The 15,287-nt window shown below is 39.7% G+C and overlaps 2 protein-coding genes across 2 annotated transcripts; both read left to right on the forward strand.

Moving 5' to 3' along the window:
- The first annotated feature begins 881 nt into the window (after positions 1–881).
- Positions 882–8,367, forward strand: LOC105830296 (ubiquitin-like modifier-activating enzyme 1). The gene is made up of 5 exons (XM_012669532.3): positions 882–1,925; positions 3,084–3,558; positions 3,720–4,230; positions 4,404–5,477; positions 5,677–8,367. The coding sequence occupies exons 1-5, from the start codon at positions 1,508–1,510 to the stop codon at positions 6,400–6,402; spliced, it is 3,204 nt and encodes a 1,067-aa protein (XP_012524986.1). The 5' UTR covers positions 882–1,507; the 3' UTR covers positions 6,403–8,367.
- Positions 8,368–11,285: 2,918 nt separating this feature from the next.
- LOC105840389 (transmembrane protein 165) lies at positions 11,286–14,944 on the forward strand. The gene is made up of 6 exons (XM_012687304.3): positions 11,286–11,559; positions 11,925–12,126; positions 12,325–12,500; positions 13,041–13,223; positions 13,309–13,414; positions 13,516–14,944. Exons 1-6 carry the CDS (start codon positions 11,437–11,439, stop codon positions 13,590–13,592), a joined length of 867 nt encoding a protein of 288 aa, XP_012542758.1. The 5' UTR covers positions 11,286–11,436; the 3' UTR covers positions 13,593–14,944.
- The last annotated feature ends 343 nt before the right edge of the window (positions 14,945–15,287 follow it).

Consider the following 15,287-nt stretch of genomic DNA (forward strand, 5'->3'; position numbering starts at 1 on the left):
ACGATCACGTCACGTGATCGCGCCATCGCGAGCGCTCGCCGTGATTGGCGCTCGCGCGCTGCTGAAATACGCGCGCATTTCGAACTTTATTGCAAATTCGCTCTTTATTGCAAAGCAAAATCTTATTACAAAAAAAGAATTATTTTAACGAAAAGATTTAGGCCTGTATTCCGAACATGCTTGTAAAAATGTTGGCGCACTTTTGCGCTATTCTATCTTTAGCGTTTGTAACAAATAAAAAAAGCGATTATAGCACTAAGAATTTGTGTTTTCTTGCTTATTCATTCGCACTGTCTTCATTTAAAGAAAAAACAACTTTAAATTTATTGAAACATAGATATAAATATGAAAGGATATAAAAAGATCTGCTACCATGAACAGATTGTGTGTATAACAACGTTATTAACGCTTGTCGTGTACGAGAATTGTTTCAAGTAAAAATTTACAAAATTCTACAAAATTAATTTTATTATCTTCGTTCATGGAGAAAAAGAATCGCGGCTATCTTAATTATAATCCAAATAAAAAATATAATCAAATTTTCTTTGGAAAATTAAAATCGATATGTTATAGGCTACATTTGAAGAACGTTTGCGCAACAGTTGAATAATTTACAAGTTAGTTCGAGTTTATTTCGAATAAAGTCGAAGAAGCCCGCAGAAGTATCGGATATTTAATAAACGCGCGAAAGGTATAGGATGATTCGTCGGCGCGCGCCAACTCGTCAGTTTTCCTTGTCCGTGGCGCGTCCAATCAGAGTCGACCGCGGTAGCCTCGGAGGGCAGCAGCAGCAGACATGACGTGACGAGCGACAAGCGAATCGACGAATCCGTGTAGCAACAGCGAATGGTAGGGTGCGCGAGGGGCGAGGGTGGGGAGAAGAGAGAGCACGCTGCGTCGTCCGTAGTCGGTACGAGATTGGAAACGTGGAACGGGCGCGAGAATTCTTCGTAGTTTTTTTCCGGCGTGAGGGACAAAGGCAGTAGCGGCGGTGGCTCGATTGACGAAGTGGCTCGACACGAAGGTGGTGACAGATAGTAAGCGCGAGCAGACACGAGGGCGTTCGCGGGGCTGCGGCGCGGGCAGGCGCGGGCGGCAGTGGCGGTCGAAAGAACAGGGAGCGAAGGAACGGAACGGCGGGGAGAGGAGAGTGGTGGGGGCGACGTGTGTGCGCTGGCGGTGGCAGTGTGTGAGGTTGGTCGGAGCGTGTCTGTGGCTGGGTATTCGTTCCGGAGTGCTGGAGTCGTCGCCGTCGGCGCCGAGGTGCATTCCGAGAAGGTTCGGCGAGCCGTGTGCGCGGCACGGGCGTGAGAAGCGGCGAGCAAAGGAGAGACAGAGAGGGAGGGAGGGAGGGAGAGAGCGTGAGAGATAGAGGGAGTAAAAAGAGGGAAGGGTGAGAGCGAAAGAGAACGAGAGAGAAACAGAGTGAGTGTGGGGACACAATCAGGGGAAATAATCGACGGCACATAATCCGACGACCCCGTGAACACGTCCGTCAAGTCCTCCGATGTCTAGTGCTGAGGTGGCGGAGAGCTCCGTTGATCCCCCAGCCAAGAAGCGACGCGTTGGTGCTGCCAGCACGACGGGAGGAGCCGACGACGAGCTGACGACGACGAACGTGGCGGAGATGGACGTAGACATGGCGAAGAACGGCTCCACGAGCAGCAGCGGCAGCAGCGCCGGCGGCCGGGCGCCCGCCGAGATCGACGAGGGTCTGTATTCGCGGCAGCTCTACGTCCTAGGACACGACGCCATGCGCCGCATGGCGTCCTCGGACGTACTCATCTCCGGCCTCGGCGGTCTTGGTGTAGAGATCGCCAAGAACGTCATCCTCGGCGGCGTCAAGTCCGTCACGCTGCACGACCACGCCGTGTGCAAGCTGGCCGATCTGGGCTCGCAGTTTTATCTCACCGAGGCGGACGTAGGTGAGAGAAAGAGAAAGAGAGAGAGAGAGAGAGAGAGAGAAGAGCGTAAGCGCGCGGAATAACGCCGGTCGGAAACACGTGAGACACACTGAAGATTGTGAAAAGCACGCGCCTTTCTTTTCATCTCTTCACGTAGTCAATCCTAAGATTCTTGGATTTAAAACCAATATTATATAAATGTAGCATATGTTAATTTAATTTTTTTTTCTCGTAAAGAAAAAGGTTTTCTGGGGAAAAGAAAAATACAGTATCATGTTATTCGAAAAAGAATAGATAAAAAAAAGTTTATAATGTTCTCCACATATATATAGTTGTTTTGACTCTTCACCTTGAAAATGAAATTTGATATCACAGGTGGTGTTACATATTATGAATTCAAAATGAAATCAATTTTACATATTGACAGGAAAAAGGAAAAGAAGATTAAAGCTTCTTTTATTTATCAGAAATTTGGCTCTGATTCCCGGCGATAAGCCCATGCATTTCTAATCTATGGAATGATAAGATTCAAATTGAGATAAAGCATAGTTGTTGTGCTATTGTTGAACTTGTTATTGTTGAGCAAGTTATAATTCTATTGCATCATCCAGTTAACATGGTTGTCATTGTTCTTGGGATCTAATAAAAATATGCAAAACTGTAAACTGTACACACTATTAATGCAAGTCATCATGAAAAGGTTGCCTTGCAAAATATCACTTGAGCGACTTCAGTAACATACTTCAATAACATACTTTTTGTTTTGTGTCGATTTTAAGGCACCAGTTAGAATGTATAAAAAAAAGATTTTTAGACATATATTAAACAATACGTTAAATTAAAGGCATAAAATATTGATATATATATATGTATTAAATTAATACACACAACTTGGCAAAATTAAATGTCTAATTCATATGCAAATATTTAAAAAATTTGAATAGCAGATTAAAAATATTGAAATTTATAATTAAAATTTTGTTTAATTTATAATTTTAAATTTATAAAAAATATTCTTGCCTGTGATCCAAGTTTATCATTTATAAAGTGTTATCATGTGTTAATATTATCGAAATTAGACTATTATTTTAGCTTGATAATTATTTCAGTTTGATAATTAATTGATAATATGCATAATAGAACTATCCTTTTCAACATTTTACTGGATTTGCTCGACAGGTAAGAATCGTGCGGCGGCGTGTTGTCAACGGCTGTCAGAGTTGAACAATTACGTGCCTACTCGTCACTATTCTGGTCCGCTGACTGAGGCGTACATCCAACAGTTCAAGGTAGTGGTGTTGACGGAGACACCGCTGGCTGAACAATTGCGTATCTCGCAGATTACTCATGCCAACGACATTGCCCTGATACTCGCCGACACCCGCGGCCTCTTCTCGCAGGTATTCTGCGACTTTGGCAAGACGTTTACAGTGGTGGACACGAATGGCGAGCCACCGGTGAATGCGATGATCGCCAGCATCTCTCACGATAGCGAGGGCGTCGTCACGTGTCTCGATGACACTCGTCATGGCATGGAGGACGGCGACTACGTGACATTTTCCGAGGTGCAGGGCATGACTGAGCTGAATGGGTGCGAGCCGATCAAGATCAAAGTGTTGGGGCCATACACTTTCAGCATTGGCGACACTTCCAGGTACAGGCAGCTATTGTCTTACTAGAATTTGGAATTTTGATCACGCGTATCTTGCTCGGCCAAGTTTGATAATAATAATTAACAATAATAGTTTATTATAATTAATGCAATATTTTTTATTTTGTTGAAATTCCTCGATCTAATCCAACGAATATTGTCAGGTTCTCCGAGTATGTTCGTGGTGGTATCGTGACCCAGGTGAAGATGCCCAAAACCTTGCACTTCGATCCATTGAAAACGGCCCTGAATGAACCTAAGTTTCTCGTCACGGATTTCGGCAAATTTGACTATCCGCAACAACTTCATTTGGCCTTTATAACGCTGCATCAGTACGTGACCGAGAGGGGCACTTTGCCGCGACCATGGAACCAGTCAGATGCCGGTGAATTTATCGCCATTGCCGAACAGGTCAAGAGCGCCTATGGTTTTGGAGATATGGAGATCAATGACGAGTTACTGCGCACGTTTGCTAAGGTGGCTGCTGGCGATTTGAATCCTATGAACGCTACGATCGGTGGTATCGTTGCCCAAGAAGTGATGAAAGCCTGCTCCGGCAAGTTCCATCCTATCTATCAATGGTTGTACTTCGATGCCATCGAATGTCTGCCCGCTGACCGCTCAGAGCTCACCGAGGAGGATTGCTGTGCCACGGGATCTCGTTATGATTCTCAGGTGTGATATTAATTAATATTTGATTAAATTTTTTTTAATTTCATAGAATATAAAGAATGAATATTAAACTGTTTATTGATAATAAAGTAATTTGATAATCACATTTTAATGTATGAATAAAACATTTAAATTTACTAGTCAGTATAATCGTCAATTTTGATATTTTTTCTCAGGTGGCTGTTTTCGGCAAGAATTTCCAATCCAAGATCGGCAACTTGAAGTACTTTGTGGTCGGTGCTGGCGCAATCGGTTGTGAATTATTGAAGAATTTTGCAATGATCGGCGTTGGCGCGGAGAATGGTTGTGTCACAGTGACAGATATGGACTTGATCGAAAAATCCAATTTGAATCGACAGTTTCTCTTCAGACCGTCGGACGTGCAGCAATCTAAATCGTCGACGGCGGCCAGAGTCGTCAAGGGCATGAATCCCGACATGAATGTAATTGCACACGAGAATCGAGTGTGCCCGGAAACGGAGAAGACCTATAACGATTATTTCTTCGAGGTGCTGGACGGCGTGGCAAACGCGCTCGACAACGTAAACGCTCGTATTTATATGGATCGTCGTTGCGTATACTATCGTAAACCCCTACTAGAATCCGGTACGCTTGGCACTAAGGGCAACACCCAGGTAGTGGTGCCGTTCCTCACTGAATCATACAGTTCGTCGCAGGACCCACCGGAGAAGAGCATTCCCATCTGTACTCTCAAAAATTTCCCCAATGCCATCGAACATACTTTACAATGGGCACGCGACAACTTCGAAGGCTTGTTCCGTCAGTCAGCAGAAAACGCGGCGCAGTACATTTCCGACCCACAGTTTGTCGAGCGGACGCTCAAGTTGCCCGGTGTGCAGCCCCTCGAGGTGTTGGAGTCCGTCAAGACGGCGCTAGTCGATGAGAGACCGAGCAACTTCGCTGATTGCGTGGCATGGGCTCGCTGCCACTGGCAGGAACAATATAGCAATCAAATTCGTCAGCTGTTATTCAACTTTCCGCCCGAGCAAGTGACTTCGAGCGGTCAGCCCTTCTGGTCCGGCCCAAAACGCTGTCCAGAGCCATTAGTCTTTGATGTTAATGACCCCCTACATATAGATTACATTGTTGCCGGTGCCAATCTCAAGGCCAAAGTTTATGGAATACCTACGAATCGCGATAGAGAAGAGGTCGCCAGGATTCTTGCTACTGTCAAAGTACCAGACTTCACACCAAAATCTGGCGTAAAAATCGCCGAAACAGACTCACAGGTAGAAAACAAATTTTTTATCAAGTGTTATTTAAAATTAGAAATTCTTGAAAATTTTAGTAAAAGAAAGTCAAAATTTGGTTAATAGCTTTATATAATCTAGAAATTATTAAATATTAAAAATACTTTAAACCAGAAATTTTTAACTAGTGTAATTTTGCAACGTTGAAAGAGAATTAAAAGATTGACCATGTTTTTAGGTACAAGTGTCGAATGGTAGCGGCAACATCGATCACGAACGATTGACGCAGCTACAGGAGGAACTGCCGAAGATGGAGGAGCTGAACGGCCTGACAATTCACCCGCAAGAATTCGAAAAGGACGACGACACTAACTTCCACATAGATTTCATTGTCGCCGCGTCAAATTTGCGTGCCACCAACTATAAAATCTCGCCGGCGGATCGGCATAAGAGTAAACTGATCGCCGGTAAGATCATCCCGGCGATCGCCACTACCACCTCGGTAGTGGCCGGCCTCGTCTGCCTGGAACTGTACAAGTTGACGCGTGGTGTGCGCGACTTGTCGCTGTACAAGAACGGCTTTGTGAATCTGGCGCTACCGTTCTTCGGTTTCAGCGAACCGATCGCTGCCCCCAAGCTCAAGTACTATGACATCGAGTGGACGTTGTGGGACCGTTTTGAAGTAAAAGGCGAGTTGACGCTAAAGGAGTTCCTCGATTATTTCAAAGAACACCACAATTTGGAAGTGACAATGTTATCACAAGGTATCTGCATGCTGTACTCATTCTTCATGGCAAAGCCCAAGTGCCAGGAACGTATGGGCCTGCTCATGTCGGAAGTGGTGAAGAAGGTGTCGAAGAAGAAGCTCGAGCCGCATGTGCGCGCTCTCGTGTTCGAATTGTGTTGCAACGACGAGGACGGGAACGACGTCGAGGTGCCGTACGTGCGCTACACCCTACCCTGACTCGTTCGTGCGGCTCCCGATCGCGTCAGATGATGTCTACTTAACTGAGACATTTAGCCGTACATAGTGATTTCTACAAATTTCTATTTTACGACGATGTAATACATACAGGAGACATTATTGCTGCTGATTCTCGTCTATGAATGTCTGTGTGAGGCACTCTTTCTTTCTATATACAGATTTCTCCTCTTTTACTTTTTTTTTCTGTCAGATATGCGAGAATTCTCACGCGTTACTACCGCCAGCGCTTAGTAGTAGTGATTTTGAACAGCGAATGCGCCAGAGCGAGATTAGATTCTTCGTTTTATTTAGGGAATGAAATTCGCAAACGAATTTGACCTCCTGTCCTTCACGATCGTCGGATTATGATATCAGAAGCGTAAAATTGCACGAATACTCTTATTATTTGAATTGCCGTTCTTTCGCTTAAGAACAAGCATCGAATATCCAATTTTCTTATTTTCTATGAAACATTTTATGATTTTTTTTACGAATATAACGAATGTAATATCTACAATAAAGAATATAATAAAAAGAAATAAATTAATGACGTATCATGTACTTGTTATTTAAATCAAATAAATTAATGGGTTATAAAGATACTCATTAATATATTTAACTAGATTCTAAAAAAATGATCTATGTGTATGCATACAAATTTCTTACTCTCTTCGAATTTACATCTTAACATATAACGAAAATAGATCGGTTCTTATTTCTCTGATGTCATAATCCGATATACACGATTCCAATGGGCGAATTTGCGGAGTCTCGACTGTTGGCTAAATTTAATTTCTCATCCTTCGCTCGGTTATATTTTGATCAGTTTGCTCGCGATGCGCCCCAACGCGATTGTGATTCAATTGAGGGAAAAAAAAGAAGAAAAAAAAATAGAAGGCAAATGCTAGATTTCTACGAGGAGAAAGAGGAGGAGGATATCTTTGATGGGACTGTGTGACTCTTTTTTTCGACTCTGCAAACGTGCGTGCCGCTTTGTCTTTGTAAAAATCTCATGCAAATCAAATTGGAGAAAAATGAATCTTATTTTATTTCTTCTGAGGTTTCTTTCAGTCCGTTGTATTATCAAACTTAGTCTCATTAGAAAGATACTATTGAATAATCAGCCTCGGATTGTTAATGAACACACAATATGTCTCATTTTTTTTCTCTTCCTCTTTTCTTCCTTTTTTTCTTTGTTTTCTAAGCAGATAATCATCTCAACAGGAACGAGGAAGTAACCGCGTGACCAGGTCCTTGAATATAGTATTTCTTTTCTCGTCTACTTTTTTCCTAACGTTTTCACAAGAGTCTGTATGCATTAAGGGCTTATATAGTTATAGATCTTACATTACCAAATACGCTTTTTCCCTTTAGATAGAAGGAGACAGTTAATGTGTTGTTTCTTCTATCTTTATTTTTTCTGAAAGTGTTACAAAGTGCAGACGGAAACATAAGGACACAGTTTTTATTAAATCTTGATTTTAGTCAGAAGGCGTATCTAGTAATATAAGATCTTTATACATAGTCGATTCAGTTACATCGTTCACCTGATTTATCTGCTTTGCAACGTCTTTCTCGAATAATAATGATAATATAATAATAATACAGTAGTACTAGTAATAATAATAATAATTATAATTATAATAATGGATAAACTATTGGCTAAGGCTGGTTGTTGTTACGACGTATACACTGCATTTAAATTTATAAAAAGATGTCTTTGGAAGAAAGAGAAGCTTCTTTAAAAACAGAAAGCAAAAAGAAAATAAAAAATAAGGACACTTTAGACCAAGGGAGATAACAAACATAAAAGGAAAGATATTTTGTTAATTTTAGGATATAATGGCGATATTTATTATATATAAATATATATAAATATATCAATTCATCGATAGCAAATAGATGTGTTTGGATTTCAAGAAGTAATGAAATAATAATGAAAATAAAATGGCAAGTGCACGCCTCCTCATGTTTTATGCCATTTTCAAGCGGACGACCTAATCTTTGACCGATCTCGAGGACATGGTTTTCGTAGAAAGGAGAAAGTTTCTGGAATTTTTTATATGATAATTTTTCTGTCATCTGTACATTGTGGTACTTAAAAGTTATACAGAAAAATTTAAGATATTGATATAAAAACATCGCGTTCTATATATTCAATTTATTCATATTTACAATTATTCTATTCGAGATTCATCAGGTTTTCCATAAGTTCATGCGTGCCAGAGAGGAACCAGGGGCTCGATTCTTGAATTCATTCGCAAGAGAAACGTATTCGCAAATTCTGTTCTTGCAGAAAAGTTGGAACCTTATTGGCTATCGTATGACCTTTAACCAATAAACTTGCACTTTTCTGTTGGAGTGGGTATTTGCGCATACGTTTCTCTTGCGAATAAATTCAAGAATTGAGCCCCTGAGAGCGGTCATCGCGTCGTTTTAAGGCGTTTTCATCCATCAGCGCCTCTATGTGCACAAAATGTACATATTGAATTATGTAGTCAAATATCTATAAATCCCGTAGGTAATGTGCATGACTTTTTGGGTCTCTTCTATGCTATGTCCACGTTTATTTGGTTGTTTCATGCTATACCCGTAAATTTTACAATTATATGCATTTATATTTTAAATTTTTTATGCAAATGTGCATAATCGTGTTCTATAAATGTGTAATACATGATATAAATTTAATTAATTAATTTGATAAAAATTCACTCACCGATTGCTGTCGCTGTTCCTGCTGCTGATGCTGATGCTGCTACTGTTACATTCCTTTTCCAGAATACCGAGTCGCTCTACATGGATACCGCTTTCTGCTGACATCATCCTGTTATTGTCGAACCGCACATTAATAACGATCGCCCGATCATTCGGCAATCCCGATATTACGGATAATATATCACACACGTAACTTCGTTCGAATAAAACATAAGCCGCGCGCGAGAATTTCACTTGGCGCGACCGTTACATTTAGAAAAATACGTGAAAAGTACGGCACGTCAAGACACACTGAACAGAAGTAAATCAATTCGCTCCCAGAGTTTTGTATCTCTGTATGATTGCGCGACGACTAGTAAAGTTTAATTATTGGCACGACATTCTACCGAACGGATTGCGTACGACACTCCTCGAGCGAATACGCGCACACGAAAACTTTGCCCGGAACGAAAATCAACATGGCACGAAAGTGGCGTGAAGTCACGTAACTTCGTGGAAACGCAGGCCGAGGAAAACCGTTTGAATGAAAATTACGCGCCGAGATACAACGAACGGGGACAAATTCGTTTCGAGAATTTCGTGCTCGCACAACGACTAGTAGCACGTACTTCACTTTTAGGGTGCGTTCGGGGAGACGCTATTAGCGCTATCAGCATCAGTTTATCCTTGTTCTACTTTTAATGCGTAATGAAGATGGACTGATGCTGGTAGCGTTAATAGCGTCTCCCGAACGCACCCTTAATTGGCACTCGCGATATTGTACCGAACGTCCCCTTCGAGCAAACACTTTGTTCGAACGCGCACGCGAACACTTTACTCGTACGCGCTTTACACATACGACCTCTGTTACGATCTCACATGGCTCGCGACGACACTCTCACAGTCTCAACATCGTAGCTGCGCACAATTCGAATTCTGAATACGCGAGAGGCACACGCGAGACACGCACGAAGTCGACAGAACGTCCGATGCGTCCGACCGGCGCTGGAGCGCGGAGCAACATGGCGGCGGCAGCGGCGTACGTACGTGACTCGGCGCTACTCGGCGCAGGCGCGGCGGTCAACCGCCGAGTGGCGCCGACTAGCGCCGAGTACCGCCGAGTCTGCCGGCCAACGGTCACGTACGTCCCGTACGCTGCTGCCGCCATGTTTCTTTGCGCTCCAGCGCCGGTCGGACGTTCCTTGAGTCCGTGCGTGTCTCGTGTGTTCGGATTCGAATTGTGCGCAGGTACGGTGTAGTGTTGAGAGTGTCGTGGCGCTAACAAACGATACGTGAGCCATGTGAGATCGTATTCATGTGTAAAGCGCGACATCGTGCGTTTACCTTCGGTTTTGAGTGAAGTGTTCGCGTGCGCATTCGAGCAAAGTGTGAGGATACGTTCGATAGAATATCGCGAGTGCCAATTAAGTGAAGTGCTACTAGCCGTGCGAGCATACGAAATAGAAAATTCCCGCAACGAATTTGTCTCCGTTCGTTGTATCTCGGCGCGTAATTTTCATTCAAACGGTTTTCCTCAGCCTGCGTTTCCACGAAGTTACGTGACTTCTCGCCACTTTCGTGCCATGTTGATTTTCGCCGCCAATCAGACGAGCCGTCCTTTTCACGTATTTTTTTCAAGTGTAACGGTCGCGCCAAGTGAAATTCTCGCGCGCGGTTTACGTTTTACTCGTGTGTATTATCCGTAATATCGGGAGTGCCGAATAAAGTATTGGGCGATCGTCATTAATGTGCAGTTCGAGAATAGCAGGATGATGTCAGCAGAAAGCGGCAAAACCAGAAAAGGAATGTAGCAGTAGCAGCAGCAGCATGCAGGAGCAGCAACAGCAATCGGTGAGTGAATTTTTATCAAATCAATTATGTGAATTTATATCATGCATATGTGGTATTGCACGTTTATAGAACACGATTATGCACATTTGCATAAAACAGATTTAAAATATGAATGTATATTGTAAAATTTACGGGTATAGTATGAAACAGAACCAAATAAACGTGGACATAGCATAGAAAAGAACCCAAAAAGTCATGCACATTACCTACGGGATTCATAGATATTTGACTACATAGTTCAATGTGCACATTTTGTGCACATAGAGGCGTTGATGGATGAAAACACCTAACCTAAAATGACGCGATGACCGCTCTTCAGGTTCCTCTCTGCTGCTCTGCTCCTAACCTTCTCATGAATCGCGAAGAAAAAACAATATGGCGCGGTATGATTTCTGATTCGGAGCAAGGACGTTTTTTTTGGGGAGGTTATCTCAAGCGTAACGCGCTGCCTTGCACGTCGTCCGCAATAAGTGGACTCACACCTCGAAGATGGGAGTCGAACGAGGTTTAATTTACGTCTCCTTCCTGATTTTGACGTTTTACCTCTCGGCCGTTCTTTGCGAAATCGAGCCGCGTTACGATGAGAAAATTCAACTGTCCGCGACGTCGACGGTAAGTTGCCATGAGATTTTACGCGGCGGTCTTTTAAATTCCGTGACCATTCTGTCGTCTGTACGAAGGAAACCTCATTTACGAGAGGAATTCCGTTAAATCTGGAAACGAAACGATATCTAAATTCTCAGATTCAAAAGATATTTAGTAGACTCTTAAAACCGAATCTTCGAATTTTAACGAAATTGAAGTTTGAAAAAAATTTAAAGCTTTCAAAGAATTAAATTTTTTAATGTCTTAAGAAGTTCTCCAAAAACACATGGAGAGCTATAATTTTTATGTTATAAAATTACAAGCTTTGGAAGTAATATTTCAACGAATATTGGGAATTTGTGAACTTCTTTTAACTGACACAATATTTTTAGAAATTACCGGAGTTTGTGTCTGAGAGGCCGCAGGACAGAGTAGGCTTCCTGCACGCCTTTGTAGCATCCCTGTCGGTCATTGTTGTATCAGAGTTAGGGGACAAAACCTTTTTCATCGCTGCTATTATGGCGATGAAACATCCAAGGTTGACTGTATTTATTGGTGCAATAAGCGCTCTCGCGCTGATGACTATTTTATCAGGTAGATCATCGCGATAATGAAAATAATACTAGAAAATACTACTGCTAGATCATTGCATGTAAAATGTGTGTATCTAAATCCTAAAGTCTTTTGAGTATTGTCAAGTAATGTAGTCTATAATAATAATTTATCATTTATTCGTATGTTTTGTCGCGAGCGACATTTATAACGTTAACATGGAGTATCTTTTACCTTCAGTGGTGTTCGGATATGCGGCCACGATAATTCCTCGTGCGTACACCTACTATATCTCTACTATTCTCTTTGCTTTGTTCGGATTGAAAATGTTACGAGACGGATATTACATGTCGGCGACAGAGGCGCAAGAGGAGCTCGAGGAAGTTCAGTCTGACCTAAGAAAAAGAGATGACGAGGTAACAATTACACTTTTTTTCAATTGTTTTATGCTCCCAAATTTAACGGACAATATTTGTGCATATAAAGATGTGAAAAAAATTGACTGAGAAATTCAGATCAATAATATAAAAATATGTGTAGTGTCCAATTATAACTACCCTCTTTTATTTCTTAAACTTTAAAATAATGGATTATAATCAATAATCTTTAAATTTAATTTAATTTAAATTTTTTTAGCATACTGATATCTTACAAGAGTTATTTATTTAAGAATTGTTGCAGAAACAACTTTTTTTTCATCTTAAAATTATATGAATGTCATTGAATTATAAATTGCAGTATTTTTCTAGACTAACAATAGTTAAAAGTTTAAATTCTAATCTTATTGTATCTACTGCTAAAATATTTTTTTATTCAATTATAAGACAAAATTACAGAGATTATTCTGTTGAAAGAATTAATTTTTAGAGTGCAATAAAAGAGAGTCGTTTGTCTAAATGGTACCTCTAACATTTTTGCAAGACGTTAAATAATCTTTAAAATGTTATCGCTTTCAGTACGAAAAAGAAACAACGAGTACTCTGGTACAGGATCCCGAAACTGGAGTAATACGTAAAACTACTAAAAATAGTGCACTTATGCTGCTTTCGAGGATATTTCTTCAAGCGTTCACCCTCACCTTTCTTGCGGAGTGGGGCGATCGCTCTCAGTTAACGACCATTATCCTCGCAGCAAGAGAGGTAACATAAAGATTCTTACTGCGACAAGTGGCATCTTTATGTATGTATGTGTAACAGCATTTAGTTACGATCATGCTATTTCTAGGATGTTTATGGAGTTGTAATAGGTGGAATATTGGGTCACTCGTTTTGTACAGGCTTAGCGGTTTTAGGAGGGCGTATAATAGCTCAAAAAATATCAGTAAGAACAGGTAATTAATATTGTTTTACTATGCAATACAAGGCATATAAGTTAGTCATAATATCAAGAATTAACGAGAACCAACGAATTTCATGCTATCGATATTTTCAGTGACTCTTATTGGAGGTTTGGTATTCTTACTATTTGCTATAACAGCGCTCTTCGTCAATCCTGTAGAAGACCCTTGAGGCTACCTCTTCCCTAACTTCAGAATTTTCTACCAGTATTTGTACTGCTTCGTGAACATTGTGCGTCGTGTATATTGCGAGAATATTATACGTGTATGTTTGTATGATCTGTTTCTACAGAGTTACTGCAAAGTCGCGAAGTTGGCTAGACACTGGCCAGTTTCGCCCAATGAAAGAGAACTGTCTTCTTAACATAGATGAGATATATTAGATATAAATTATTACAGACTAATTCACATAACGCGGGGATTGCAACTAAAAAATAAGATAAGCTGTTTACGAAAAAAATCTTTAAAAAAATAATTTTGTGAGAAAAATAAGATGGTATAGCGTTAACAAACAATTTTAAACAACTTTTATTCGACACATTTTAACATTAAGTTGTTTGTTTAAAGAACTTTAGGGTTAACAATCACGAAAATGGAAACATGTATAGATAAGTAATGACAAAATCAGTTTAAAAAGATCAAGATTTTGAAAACTCAACTTTAAGAATCTAAAAGAAAGTGGTTACCATTTAAAAAATTAACCTTGATATGATCTTGAAATTATCTTCTAAGCTCAAACATGCGACGCTAATCTTACTTCCGCCACAAAACAACACAACTTTTATTTGAAATATTTTATAACACTTATTAGAAAAAAACTTTTAGTAAGATCTTTTTTTCGCCCGTTATGTGAATCATCTTTCATACACATATGCTTGAAAGAGTATTGACGAGGAACAAAATTTCTTTTCTAAATAAAATAATAGCGCGAACTTTTAAACTCTATATCTAATTTTTTCATTAACAATCGAAAAGTTGTTCATAAACAATCGTAAAAAGGATCGAACATATTTATCGCAAAATTCCTTAGTTAGAAAAAATTATCACTATAAAAAATTTTATTATTACAGTTTTGTGCTCATGATATACTTTGTTAGCTTTTGAACTATTTTTTTAGATAATATAATTTTAATAATATCATGAATGCGACATTTACACAACGTTACAAACTTAAGAATCCTCGTAATATATTTTGCCGAATTTGTGTACCTAAAGTCTGTACTTGCATACAGACATCAATAAGTTACCCGACTGTACTTCATAGCCTATTCTTTATAGCTGCATTACTGCAATAAGTTAAAAGAATGAAAAAAAAAATTATCTTTTATCTTATTACACTAGTTCCGCAGTGCAGCTATAAAGAATAGATTAATAGTTTATGTATTTGTATACATAAATATGTATCATATTTGTATAGGCCATTTGTAAGATAATAAAAGAGAACAATGTATAATAATAGATTAAAATATCAGCATGATGCTGTGTAGGTGAAATTTGACGAAATAAAAAAATGCAACAAAGAAATGTTTAAAAAACATTTTCAATATGATAGAATTATAAATATAACTTTCCTATCATATAATGCTAAATATATAAAGTTAATGCAGCGGCAAAGTTCGCCTAAAAAATTCTATTTTAGTTATAATATAAAAGAGATTCTTTTATGCTAAAAGAAATAAATAAATATATATATATATATTGTAAAATAGATATGCAAATACAAAATTTTTATGTACGAATGTATGTGTTATACAAATTTCCAATCTTTAACTTTCATAAATTTGTAAATTTTCTGTGAAATTTCCGACTTGAGAAAATATAAACACTCTTCACAGAAATTAAAACACATTTTTGTGAAAGTATCGTG

The sequence above is a fragment of the Monomorium pharaonis genome, chromosome 11, assembly GCF_013373865.1.
Source record: "Monomorium pharaonis isolate MP-MQ-018 chromosome 11, ASM1337386v2, whole genome shotgun sequence".
Lineage (NCBI taxonomy): Eukaryota > Metazoa > Arthropoda > Insecta > Hymenoptera > Formicidae > Monomorium > Monomorium pharaonis.

Excerpts from the sequence above, each read along its gene's own strand:
- LOC105840389 (XM_012687304.3), top strand. The coding sequence starts at position 11,437 with ATGGGAGTCGAACGAGGTTTAATTTACGTCTCCTTCCTGATTTTGACG. Across the intron at positions 13,224-13,308 it reads TTATCCTCGCAGCAAGAGAG|GATGTTTATGGAGTTGTAAT; the intron begins GTAACATAAAGA and ends TGCTATTTCTAG. Across the intron at positions 13,415-13,515 it reads AAAAATATCAGTAAGAACAG|TGACTCTTATTGGAGGTTTG; the intron begins GTAATTAATATT and ends CGATATTTTCAG.
- LOC105830296 (XM_012669532.3), top strand. The coding sequence starts at position 1,508 with ATGTCTAGTGCTGAGGTGGCGGAGAGCTCCGTTGATCCCCCAGCCAAG. Across the intron at positions 1,926-3,083 it reads TCTCACCGAGGCGGACGTAG|GTAAGAATCGTGCGGCGGCG; the intron begins GTGAGAGAAAGA and ends TTTGCTCGACAG. Across the intron at positions 5,478-5,676 it reads TCGCCGAAACAGACTCACAG|GTACAAGTGTCGAATGGTAG; the intron begins GTAGAAAACAAA and ends CCATGTTTTTAG.